The sequence below is a fragment of the Piliocolobus tephrosceles genome, chromosome 18 (genome assembly GCF_002776525.5).
Source record: "Piliocolobus tephrosceles isolate RC106 chromosome 18, ASM277652v3, whole genome shotgun sequence".
NCBI lineage: Eukaryota > Metazoa > Chordata > Mammalia > Primates > Cercopithecidae > Piliocolobus > Piliocolobus tephrosceles.
Window position 1 is genome coordinate 22,549,894 of NC_045451.1, and position 14,054 is coordinate 22,563,947.

Genomic DNA, 14,054 nt, shown 5'->3' on the forward strand with positions numbered 1-14,054 from the left:
TGGGATCCAGGGAGGGACAGCTGAAGAAGGAAGCACTTAAGGAAGCATACTTCAGAGGCCTGTGATGCCAGGGAGGCAACCCAGAACCCAGTGCCTGTGTGCACAGTGCGGGTATCTGGCTATACATAACCATTGAGCATTGCTCCAAGTTAAACCATCAGAAGGAGGGGCTGCGGGCATGTGTACACTATGGATAATGGGCCTCACAACATCCAGCGCATTAGCTAGATAGCCTTTGAGATGCATAAAGGATGTGAGTGCCTGCACTGTATTAATTTCACCCTTGCTAGAAATGCCTGAAAAATAATAGGCATTCAATAAGTCATTGTGCAATAAATAAATGAAGATTGAATTTTGAGGTCCTTGGTTTTTTTATTGAGGTCAATATGAGAATAAAGCAGAATAAAGCATGTCTCTTCCACTACTATAAAGCTGGCCTTGACGATAGCGTCCTTTGATGGAGAGGAAAGAGCACTTCAGATTTTAATTCCAGCTCTACCACTTTACTAGCTGTGTGACCTTAGGCCACTTACTTAACCTCTCAGTGTGTCAGTTTTCTAGCCTATACAATGTGGGCTAATTCAGAATTATTGAGAGATGTGAAATTACATATGTTAAATGCCTAACATGGCCTCTAAGCACTTCTGGACCCTCAATCCCTTGACTTGTTAGAAAAGAGACCTAAGATGTGTTTGTCACAGAGCCACAGCCTGGCGCCTGCTGCAGGGCCCAAGCTGAGGTTGACGGATGTGAGTATGGTGGCATACTATGGTTTGCTCTAGTAGGTTTATTCCAATATTTCCTGGAATGAGATCATCAGGGATGGGGAGTAAACACGATATGTGACAATAGAGACTGGAACAGCCCCTGTCCTGTCAGGAGTTGCTCTTTGCTGATTCTGGCCAAGTGGAGAGAGTAAGTCTTGTAATACTTCTCTGTTCAAGTCACTTGGGAGGCCAACCATTTTTTCAATCTTAAGTTTTGGAAGTATGTTTTATATGTATTGGTGACTCTCAAGTTATTAAAGATTGCCTCTCTGGAGAAGAGTATCCAGAGGAAGAGGAGGTGTTTGCAAAAGCAATTGGGAAAAGTCAGAAAGTTGTGGCCCAGTGAAGGCGAGGAGAAGGGACAGTGCCAGGGACTGGCCAGCAGCACCAAATGCTACTGCATAGTCAATGAAAACCGAGGCCGATTGCTGTCAATCAATTTCTACTTTCCCAAAGAAAGTATCCATTGTCTACCAGAAAAAAAAAACAAAAAAACAAAACAAAAAAAAACCTGGTTGCTGAGTTGTAAAATCAACATAGTTCCAGTCCTTGTAAAATTTGGCGCAATGACCATACATACAAAGGGAAAACACAGAGGCTTATGTGAACCAAAAACCTCTTCTATCCTCCCATACTTCCTCCTGCTTCTAGAGTGTGGCCGGATAGTCCCTGGCGATTCCTTCCTCATCTCCTGTTCCACGAGGGCCACTGGAAAAACAGGGGAAACTGGGTCTTGGCAACAGAGTCTGGGACTCAAAAATATTAGATTTCCCTTTTATTTTCAGTGCAATCTTGGTCATTTGTCTATGTGACCCACAGTTATTTTCATTTCTAAAAGGGAGAAATTCATGGCTTTCAGGATGAAGAATTAAGAAAAATAATGAATGCACCTACTATGGTATCTCGTGCAAAATAAGTCCTCAGAAATATTAGTTCCTTCCAGCTTTCTTCTTTACTTTTTAAAACTGAGCATTTGGATTTGGTTGAAGAAAGAAAAAAAACACACACACAGAGGAAAAGAGTTCATGGTAAAGTGTATTTTCCGGTAACACAGAAGCAGGAAACGAAGACCTGAAAAATCTCATAATTATACTTTAAGAAGACAAGAAGAGTTAGCATAGTAGCATTCACTGAATGTTTACAATGGTCTAGGTGCTCTGCATATATTAACTCTTTTCATTCTTATAAGAAGACTATGAGGCAGGCATGATCATCATTCCCATTTTCCAGGCAAGGACACCAGGGACAAGGAGACGTGAGTGGTGTACAAAGGGAGTTATCTGGCTAATAAGTGGCAGAGCCATACTTGAACCTAGGTGGGGTCATCTGGGAAGGAGACTCTGAGACAGATTTGCTGGAAGCGGGTGTATTAGGAAGTGTTCCTGGGATCAACATCTGTGTGAAGGAAGCAATACATAGGCAGAGCGGAGCTGGACTGTGATGTGGTTGCAACAGAGTTATCTGCCAAATGCACTGGGAGCTGTGAAGCTGGAATGGCCCTTCAGAGATGTTCCAAACTGAAGCAGAGAGGGTTGAGTCCTTTTATCCCCATGATGGGTTACTGGGTGTAGCTCTCATTAGGGAGGAGGATGTAGCCTTGAGGAGAGTGGCCCTCTTCAGCCCCAAGCAATTCCAGTAGCAGGTCTCAGTTGGGAAATGTCAGCTGCCAACAACCCGGTACCTGGGGGAGCCAGCACACAACACAGCATCCCCTGCCTTCACCCTTTGTCCCACTCAGGTCCACTTGCTTTGAAAAAAGCCTGGGAACAGCCATTCCAGGATTCCGTGGGAAACAGAACAGAAATATTAGTGGAAAAAACAACCCCTGCTGTTGCAGTTGCTCCCAAAGCCACCACTGATACCTATTGTTTCCCTTCTCTACATTCTAAACTCTCCTCCCCCTTGGAAAGAATCTCTGCTACTATCCATGGCTTACTACTGGGCAAACCCAGAGCCTCACCCATGAGGGGTCTGAGCTCCTGCTAACCATGCCATTTGGGTCTACAAACCAGGCAAGGGATTTTGACTCCTTACTGAAATGGCTGCCTTTAGCCTCCTGTGGTCCATTTTTTATTTCTTTTGCTTGTATACACGAACAATACCCTTGTTGGCTACCCTCCCATCTTGTACCTAGGGATGACATGTTTTATTAGTAAACTCCAAAGATCTCTGCAGGTCTGGTCTCTCTGGCCACCACTCCAAACTTGCTACTAAATACGATGATCGCACCCACCAGGTCTGTATTATTTCAGGGCCTTATTATCCTCTTTGATACCTGGGGCCCAGTTCTGTCATGACATCTTCTACCCTCAGTCCTGGCCTGCAGGGATGTGGGTGCCCTTCTAGCACCTTCCTTCCATTCATTGCTGGAATGAATGTCTTCAGCCTTTCTCACAGAGCAGAGGCATCCACTGGATTTGGGGGTGCCTAGCATACCTGCTCCAGCAGTCTCCTCGCTCTGAGCTTTCCTGTTCTTGCCTCCACCCTCTGCCACGTCAGTTCTGACATTTCTTCTTGGTGTCAGCCACCAGTTTCTCCAAGCCAAGCAGCTTATAACATCAGGGCAGTGCCTTTTCCCTGGGTCCTTGTGGGTTGTTCAATCCCCTATCGATAAGCTCTCCCTTAATCCACTTTATAGTCTGTTTCCCCTTGACCCAGCACCTGCTTTAAATCCAGTCGCATTTCAGTGGCTACATTGGGTACGTGTTGGTGAGGAGCTACAGCTCCTATGGCAGATGGTTCTTTCCCTCTCCCAGCAGGTCCAGTGCTTTGGCAGCCAGGTTGCACCATGACTTAACCCAAGTCACTCTGGTGGGGGGTATGTGTACTTCTGCACGGGAGAAGCCTCTGCATTATCTTCAAGCAAAGGAGGAGGGGAGCCGGCTTTGAACAGGGAGGAAATGGCCATGTAGGCAGGCCTGAGGAGGGTTTGCTGGAATTGGGGGTTCAAGATTGTTCAAGTGCATCAACCCAGAGAACCCCGTTCACCTCTGTCAGGGCTCTGACCCTGGGGCAGCAGATTTTCAGAGGTGAATTCAGCCCCTGGAGCTGTGCTTCTCCATGGGCTGAGGCTGCTCATGTTTGGCTGTAGGAGATGAAGCTATCCTTAGTTGTTGCCAAGCAGTCTCTCTGGCTTTCACATTTAGCCTCTAGTGGGTGATTAATCACCCTTCAGCTTTTCATTGTCTTTTTCCAGAGCACTCCACAACAGTCATCCAAGTCCATTGTCTTTATAATTGTTCCTTTCCCTTATTTTTCAACTCCTGCCATGCGGTACCCTCCAGCACATCGCCCTCCAACAGCATGCCATAGAAGCATCACCAAGGAAAGTTTTAACAATTGTGCGGCCAAGGTGTCAGAGGCTGTCCATGAGGGCCCACCCCCACTGATGGGTCCTTCTTGCCATGGTTCAATGGGTGGCTCAGCTCCCAAACTCCGTTTTAGAATCTGTTTCCTTGGGCCACTCCTGGTGGGTTCTCTGGGATGCAGACTGTGTGTGAGAGAGGTCTGCACATAGGAAGTTTATGGAGCAGTGTTCTTGGGATCAGCATCTGTAGGCAAATGCCCAGGTCTGGGCAGAGAAAGAGGTTGAGCTGGGATGCAGTTCGGTGAAGCCTTCAGTCAGTGTTCAAGGGAGTTCTGGAGCTGGGATGGCCTTTCTAAGTGGCTTTGAAATGGAGCTCGGGCCTGAGTCTATTTATTTATTTATTTATTTATTTATTTATTTATTATTTTTGAGGCGGAGACTCACCTTCCTTACGACTTGCTGAGTCTCACTCTGTCACCCAGGCTAGAGTGCAGTGGCACGATCTCAGCTTGCTGCAACCTCCGCCTCCTGGGTTCAAGTGATTCTCCTGCCTCAGCCTTCTGAGTAGCTGCGATTACAGGTGCCCATCACCCCACCCAGCTAATGTTTGTATTTTTAGTACAGATGGGGTTTCACCATGGTGAAACCAGTTCAAGACTGGTCTTGAACTCCTGACCTCAAGTGATCCTCCCAGCCTCGGCCTCCCAAAGTGCTGGGATTACAGGTGGGAGTCACCACACCCGGGCCGGGGCTCGGTCTTTAAACCTCTTTCCTGACCCATCATGGGATGTGTTTGTCCACCAGGAAAGGAAGCATGACGTAGGGTGAGACAGTTCTCTTTGGCTGGGAATTAATCTTTAAGGAAGGACTCAGCACACAGCTGTTAGAATGCTTGTTCTGGTGATAACTTCAGCCACAACCAACCAGTTTCCTCTGCTGGCATATATTTTGGCATTTCTTCATGTCTACGAATTTTGGTGAGAAGCGGGGTGGTAACACGTAGCAATATGGCAAAGCAGGTGGGGAATACAAACAGAACCACAGGAGCCCCCCTTTGGATAGGATGTCCAGATCTACTTGTGGAGTCCACATAGAGATGAAAATATACAACAAAAATCCAACAGTTTTCCAAAGAACACAGGTCATCTTGTTTATCCATGCTCAATAAGGACTCCTGTCTCCTAAAAATATTAGCTTACATCTATTGAGTGCTTCCTATGTGCCACTCTTCTAAGCATTTGACAGGTGCAATACAATGGATTTCACAAATGCAGCACATATTTACTTCATACCCCTACAATTCAAGCAGTGCTAGGCTCCTGGCCTTCTCTGGGAAACCTCAGAAAACTTAGGAGGTTTGGCTGGCTGCATTCTCTTTTTGAAACAAAACAAAATAAAAATTTCCAGCCTGATCTGTCACCTCAGAATAGTATGGGATTTATTAATGAGTAAGAAGGTATATAAATAGAAGCTATATTTTCACTGTATTTTTAATACTGTTTAATTAGCACATGTTTACGGCAGGCCTGATGGCGTATTTTAGATACTTAAGATTCCTTTGTCCTTCTGAGCTTGTCTGGAAGGTATAGACACCACTGGCTTCTTAGTTTTCGATCAGTAGGAAAGCAAATAATCTATATCCACTTGATGGAGGTATTTGTCTACAGAATGAATGGCTCTCATCTTGCTGGTAAGAATGAATTGTTTACCATCTTCCTAGAGGTGCATAAACCTCTCCTTCAGAGAGGCATTACTTAGAATATCTTCATAAGTAATTTGCTTAAAGGGACTTGGGAAACTAGAAAAACATTAAGTTCTAGGTAGAACTCTTTTCTCATGCAAAGGATTGAACCGAATGTGAAGAAGGATCCAGGATTTACAATACCATTATGGCAGAATCAACAAGAATTGCAAAACCAGATTCTGAGATGTTAGCACAAAACAATGTAACCACTCAAAAAAACAAAACAAAACAAAACAATTTGTAGCCTAAAGGTGTACAGAAGCAGGAAGTCTGAATGCTTTTTGAGCATTCAATATTCACAGCTCTGCTGCTACAAAATGTTAGTTTTGACTAAAGAGGGATGATCACCTCAATGCTCACACAATTGTGAGCCTGGTTCATTAAAAGGACAATTACAAGCACAAAACTCTCTGTAGTCCTTTTTTTTTTTTTTTTTTTTGTAAACAGCAAAAAGAACTGAACATCTAATTTTTGAAATTCTTCTGGCTTTTCTTTTTGACCTTTGGTATTTGTATGTATTGACGATCTCTAAACCATTGCACAAAAACACCTTGAAGTGTCAGGCTTTAAAAATGAGTCTTCTTTTCTCTTTCTCCTGTGCAGCTTGGATTATCTTGGCCTTGTCAAAATACATTCTCTAGTTAGAGGGTGGAAATATCTCCCTCCTGGCTCCAAAGTATTGATTTTCTTCAACACTCAGCTCTGTCAGTCAGCCGAAGGGGTGAAAGGTGAAAGTTCACCCAGCACTGCTTGGCTTTACCTTCCTATTAATGTCACGCCCTTTCCACATTTGATCAGTTTACGTGATCACTGATCATACAGAACTGTTACTGCCCCTATTTTCCCTATAAGAATGCATTTAAGTCCCGAGATGTTAAAACATTTCCTGGGGCCCATAGTGGGCATTTGATAGGGCCAAAGATGCCTCAGACCAGTCCTGAAATGTTCATCAAATTCTTATAGAAAATTATACTGTTACATGATGATTGACTCAATTCAAGCTTTTGTGTTCTTATATGAAATAATTAAGAGAAAAGAAGTACATTCACTACTTACACATAGCCCTCTATGAGCAATAAGGACCTACTTTATTATTCTTGATTTTTCTGAAAACCAATTATACCCTTTACCTCAGGGATTCACATTCAACTCCAAACTGAGTATGAAATGCAGTGAACTTAATGATCTCAGCTTAGCTCCCAAGAGGCAGCCAACCCATGCCATCCAATCTGACAAGATATGATTTGGTGCCATTAACAGTCATTTGGGAGCATGTAGGGTGGAGATAAAGCAACAGGCATGCAACTCCCTTGCCCAAACCACAGAGGGTGCCAGTGAGTTTCTGGAGGGAGAGTTTCTCTCTCTGTACTTCTGCTCTACTGTCCTCTGGGAATAAGTTGCCTTTCCCAAGCCAGGTCTCCAGGGAAATGAATGATTAGAGGCAGCAGGGCGAGGGGAGCATACGGATTTCCACTGAGGGTGTTTAAGATGAGTGAACACTGGAAAAGGTAATACTGTGAGAAAAACAGTTTTCAATACAATTGTTTTATTTAACACACATATGTACACAGGAACATTCAGCATACATAGAATCTATTAAGTGGAATCATTAAGAAACGTCTGGAGAGGCAGACATTTTAATTCACTCACTATACACAGGGAGTTCAATCATCACATCTTCATACAGGTGTCACGTCATGTCATCTTTTGCTTGTAAATCACCAATGAAGCCACATATGTGTCTACATATACAAGGACAGGTCCAAATACAGTGCCAATGAAATCAATAAAACATTAAAGGTGTACGCTGGGATGAAACTGCAGAGTTGACCTCAGTGCTGAGAAATCTAAGCTGGGATGAAGTTTAGGACTGTGGCTATTAAAATAGCCAAGGAGAGATTTATGTTAACAAGAATGCAGATATTTAGTAGTTAGAGATGACCATCTAATCATCAAACATCATCCACCCCAGGGTTTTGCAGCCATAGCTTTCTACTGGCCTTGGTTGTCTGTGCATACAGAACACTTGAAAGGCCGACCCACACTCGTGGCCCAGGGCTATTGCTCCTCTGGGCCTCCTGGCTTTGCTCTCAACCTTCGTAGTGGTGGGAGCCATCTGTGTGTTGGCGGCAGGCTGCCTACCGCTCCCACACCTCTTTCTTGACACACAGAACATTTTTGTTAAACAAAATGCTAAGGTATACATTTACCTCATCATTCCAAATAGAGATGTAGTCTACAATAAATTAATTTCCATTTAAGTTCATAAAGTAAACATATGTTGGGTATAGAGAACACTGTGGGCCCACTGGAAAACAAAGTGAGCCTCTTAGTTTACCTTACATTTCTCTAGCTATACCAAACACAACAGCACGTTCACCAAACAAATAAAGTCTACACTGTATAGGTCTTTGTTTCTTCCTTGGAAACTACATATATAATCTTTATAAATACAATGTACATGCATGTGCCTAAATTCACTTTTGAAAGAATACCCAACTCTAAAACCAAGGAACAGTATAGATTTGCCATCAATGGGAATAACATCATATAAATATGAAAGACATGTTCCAGTGGTCTTAATTTCTTAATATGTTCTTTAAAAATCTGTTTCAGTGGAATAACCAATGTTTGTTCCTAGACCTTGATCCTACATTTTTGTATATTAGATAAACTCTTACAACCTAAACTTTTAAGACTAAATTCTTCCATTATCATTTTGGTTCCTTTGTAAACTTCACATATTTTCTCTGAATTTAACAAGTAATTTTCTATTTTTGCATTTAATAAATGATTTTGCCCAACGAACCGACCAATCAACAATTAGGCAACCAAACAACCCCCCACAAATATATACAGATCAAGGTTTGTTAGAAACAGTTCATACAAAATATTATTCTATTTTTTCATTATTATGAGCTAGAACCAGCACAATCTGATGTAAGAAGAAAGTGATACAGTTAAAGCTTACTTAGAAGCATAATGAATACCCTCATTGCAATGTCTGCTCAAATAAATTAACTGAGAGCCCACACATTGTTATATACACTCCTGAACATTTGTGCCATAGTTATTACTTTTCCAGAATACTTGTTTAAAAGAAATACCTTACTAGCTTTCCTTTAGTTGATCAGTAGTAGTTTGAAGGCTGAATTATAATAATTTCATAACTGACATTTGCCACACATATGGGAACTACAGGATCGTGAGGTTTCCGGGGGAAAGGGGTAAGCTCTTTCTTCAACAGGATCTGCAGCAGTGGATAGGGGAGTCTTCATTTCCGGTACACGCTATGCTTCCGAACTTGGCTCTTTATCACAAAAGTCCCTTCAAGAGATTAGTTACAGTGACTGGATAATTACATTAACTAGATCATAAGGAGTGATTATTTTTATGTTAAACTACTAAATACACTATCATTTAAGCAAGAGATGAGCACTTCAGAAGGCTAAGTGTCTGGAAAACTATTTTCTACAAGAAAAATTTTTTTTTGTGTGTGTATATAATTTCTCATGAATCTCAAACTGGTTAGCTGTTGATAAAGAAGGTGGTAGCTAAACCCTAGGAAATTGGATTGAGTAATTTCCTAGCAATCACCAGAAGAAAAGAACATGTAAACACAGAATCTTTTTTGGTAAACAATATTTTAGGAAATTCAAAGGGCAATGATTTCAATCATGAGGACTACACCACATGACCTCAACACCCAGGGTCAGAACGGCCAGAGTCAAGCAGCACTTCAGAGGTGGGGTTGAGATGGCTAAAATGCTGATCTGGGCTGGGACTGCAATCACAGTGTTTATTGATTTTTGTGCTTCTGGTGCACCAAGCAACAAGAGCGTTCCCAAGAACCCCTGGCTTTCGGCTCCCATCTCTGGCAGGGAAAAACTACCTGCTGACAGGATGGCCACATCCTGCAGAGCGTATGTGCGTGCCTCTGAATCGACAGATGGCACTAGCGGGGTCTGCCCCTGAGAAGCATGCACAAGTGACAAGACCTGGCCGCACCCCTGGACGGCACTGGGGTGGGCAGGCCCCTGGGAACAATCTGGTGGGAGGAAGGACAGAGCAACATCGGCTTGGAGAATTTAGAGAACTAAAACGCAGTCATGGCGGCAGGCAGCAGCATTAGACCATGAACCGGTGCTCCTTCCCATCATGGGCCATGAGGATGACGTTGCGGTTGGAAGTCCAGATGAGCCGGGCCAGCTTGAGGGAGTTGTGGGAGCCGGGGGACGCCGGCTGCACAGGCGGCACCTGGTAGGTTTTAATGCAGCGCAGCTGAGGTGCCGAGTTCAGCATGCCGATGCTTCCCAGCAGCGACGTGTTCATCTGGAGGGACAGAGAGCACATGTGTCACCTGAACAGCCCTCTCCCTTTCCCTAGCACAGAGATTGGGTCGATCTCTTCTGGCCACTTTCTCCTCCATCATGGTTATTCTCCTTCACCTGAGCTTGTTCTTAACCTCTCAACAGTTCCTTTCGGTGTGCTTGGAATTGTTCTGATGCTGCTACAGTAAATGCAGAACTCTAGAGGAATTTCATGGGGGTAGAACCTGACAACAAGAGAGTCCATGGATCTTTAGGAGGAGAGCTAAATTATAGCTCTTCATAAAATGGTTCATTTAAACAACACAGGCATTTGGACATTGTGGATATTTAAAACTGAAGACTTTCATGTTCTTTACCACAATGCTAACTGCATTCCCTGATGGATGAGTCAGCGAAGACAAGCTTTGGGATTTGTAATTAGTTCAAGAAAAGGAAGCAAGGTTAAGCAGTAGACAGAGTGACAGTTTACTGGATCAAATAAAGCTCAAGATTCCCTTCCACCCCCATTTCCCACCTACTAATACCTTCACTCCTTACTTGCTTTTTAAAAACTCACTTTCTGGGAAGCTCTTGCTTATTATAAAGTGCAGAACCAGAATCAATTTCATCTCAACACTATGTCTGTGCCTCACTGTTTTGCTATTATACTAAGGAGAGTCCGCTCTTAATATTTTATTGACAATTGATGATTTCTGCTTTTTGGCAGTTTTTCAGGATTTAAATTTTAGCTTTTCTTAATCCATTCACATAAATGAAAAATAACATGGAAATTATGAATCATGAACAACTATGCATTCAGGTTGAAGTACTAAATATTGATGGTAGTTGTCTACGTGAACTGTTTCCTAAGCAACTGAGTCTGAAGATTTCTTTAGATTCTAAGTATTACCTAAAATATATTCGCATCATGTGTGCTATTATAATATCACATGGAAAGAATACTGAAAATCTGGAAAGAAGTCTCAGAAATAATACTTTTTCTTTGTACTAATTTTCATTTCCACTGCTTCTCTCCAGTATAACCTCCATCTCAATGTGTAAGATTTCTAGAAATTTGCATGAAGCATGCAGATTATGATCCAACATCTACCAATGGTGGATCCATGAAACTCTGGCAAATCCTAGGACATTTAAGATGTGTTATCACTGACATCATCCCCTGCATGTGGATCACTGCAAAACACAAGCCATTCCTTTTTCTAGCCCTTCTCAGCAGCAGGATGGTGTCAGAGGGCGTAAATCATGGCATCTCTAGCAGAGTGCGTGCAGGCTCCACTGACATTTTCACAATTTAAATCATCTTGAGTAATAACCCTTTTAAGATGACTAATGTTACTGATTTTCCTGCATTAATAATAGTGCCAAACACAACACAGAGGTGAAAAAAAATCACTAGTGTACGAGGTCACATTTTAAAACCAAATGTATGGTTATTGTTAACTCTTTCTGTTAAAGTTTGGTTCCTGTTTCCAGCCAGGCAGTTCCTTACCGTCACCCTTTCAGAAGCCTGTTTCTTTGCTTCCTTCTCTCCTTTTCCCAAAAACTTCACAAAAGATAAAAATCAATGCCTTATTGCTTTCTTGGATGTTCCCAAATAGTTAAAATATAAATAATGATGGTGAGCTTGACTTGATAGATCCAAATGACCCAGAAGATTGCTGGTTAACATTAACTGGCCTCAACAGGCATAGTGTGTTTTAGAAAAAAAATCTAATTTCTCAGTTGATAAATAACTACAAGGTATTTTTCATTCTTTATAGATTTTCTATGAATATATGTACGAAGCTTGACTTCTGCTGGTAACTCAAAATGCAAGGGGCATATAATGCTCAGACACTTCCTTATTTTTAATTCCTCTCTTCAAATTTAGCCATGAACAAAAAATGGGTTGAGAGCTAAACATGAAAAGGGAGAGAATATCTCATGGGAATACTCTAGCTGTAAAGATTTTAGAAAAGGCCATTACAACTGGGTTCCTCTTATAACCTGAGCCATCCCTACTTTGATAAATGCCTTTGGTCGGATCAAATCGCCTTCCTGCCTGAGAATAGGGATACGTGAAATTCTATACGGAACATAACTGTTATAGTTGCATACATGTGGAACAGTAAAGACCCCCATGTTCACTAAAATTGATTGCTCAAGATCATCCTTTCCCTATGACCTCTTCAAATTTGGCATGAATCTGAAGTATTATAGGAAGGGTATTAGTTTTTCCAATAAACTCAGGCAAATGACTCTCTCTGAAACAACTAACAATTTTGTTATTCAATATTAATGTTTTCTTGACCAGCGACAGCGAAAAATGATGCTCAGGTAAGGACATCTTGAGCCTTGAATGAATGCAAACTATGTGGAATTATGAGATTTGGTAACATTCACTTTTTCCTGATTGCAAAGATAGTAAATACTCATTATGGAAAATTCAAGTAATAAAGAGAAGTACAAAAAGGAAAGCAAAAAACTCCTGAAATATCTTTTCCCAAAGACAGTCCCTGTTAAAATGTTGGTAAACAACCTTCCAGACCTCCACAGGTACATAAAGATGAAGATAAGCAGATTTAATAAATTTTATATGAACAAGCTTATATTAACATGTAGTTTCAGAATTTGCTTTTCTGTTCAACAAAATGTTGATGGCAATCTTCTCTTGTTAATGACTACAGATTTACATTATTCCTTTTCAATGGTTGAACAGTATTCTACTATACAATGGAGTAAATTAAAATAAATGAAACTAGTATCTACCTAACTTATTATCAGCATTTCTGAAACAGCATATTTGCTGGGCAGTGGTGGTAAGATTTGGGTGAGAGAATTGTGACTGTATTTCATTACCAAACTCCTCCTCTTGCTCAAATACCAATGGATACAGAGAAGTAAAATATTCAAATCAGGTGGGGTTAGAAAATCAAAGGGCTTGAATGACTGCCAAATTACATCATTTGACAGATGAGAATGTAAATTCACTCAAATATAACTTTGGCTTTTTTATTCCCGTCAAAAATAAATGCTTCACAAAACTGGTTCTGTGAAGATTATTTTCTCAACACACAGAAACACAGATATAATTCATCACAACACGAAATGTTTTAATGCTATTCCCAATGTAAGTAATGCAGGACACAGACCTTACTAAGTCTCACTTGAGTAATTATCCAACCAATATTTCTCATTAACACTCATTTCTCAGCAAAGATTTTAATAGCTGATAGCTTTAGTAAGGTTCTGTATTAATAAGACTTCATTAAGTTTTCAAAATACAGTACACTTACTGGAATAATATAAAAGTATTCTCCTACATCATTACAACGAAACATGCATCTAAATAAATCAGCAAAGTCCATTTGGGGAGAGCAGCAGTAGATCTAATACTGTTTTTTGAACTCTTTTTAATTCAAATAAGACAACTACACTTCTGGAAGAGATTTCACTGCATTTTCCCGAGAAGTTGAAAGGACTTGCTTTTGTGTCTTCCATTAAAATTTCACGTCTGAGTTTGGTATAACATAAACATCAAGAAATGGGCTGTATTTTAAATTCCGACATTGGTTTTAGAGGCAAGAATGACCCGGGTGTTGCCTGGGCTGCTTTTGGCTCTGGCATGTGCAGAGTTTAACAGGAAGCAGCCCTTGGAGTAGTAGGTGAGTTTCTGGACTAAGGACATGTGCTGCAGCCCCACTGTGTGCAAAGCCATGTATCCAGGCACACAGATGTGAGTGTGCTTGGCAAAGCCCAGAGTCTACAGCAGAAGCCTCCTGCTTCAGAGAGGAACTGGAAGACGAAAAGATGTTATCTAAAAAGGAAGCCATCTAATAAATGAGCTTGATCTGTAAGTGAAACGGAAAAGGATGCCATCCAATACACGAGCTTGATTTCTAAGTGAAAAGGATGTTACCCATAAT

General features: G+C 41.5%; 1 protein-coding gene across 2 annotated transcripts in view; it reads right to left on the bottom strand.

Annotated features, from left to right (window-relative positions):
- Positions 1–7,347: 7,347 nt before the first annotated feature.
- WDR7 (WD repeat domain 7) overlaps positions 7,348–14,054 on the bottom strand; it is a 386,547-nt gene continuing 379,840 nt past the window's right edge. For both annotated transcript variants that reach the window (XM_023218353.3, XM_023218354.1), the window contains exon 27: positions 7,348–10,150. In XM_023218353.3, the coding sequence (XP_023074121.1) occupies positions 9,947–10,150 (204 nt within the window). In that variant the 3' untranslated portion in view covers positions 7,348–9,946. The remainder of the gene's footprint in view (positions 10,151–14,054) is intronic.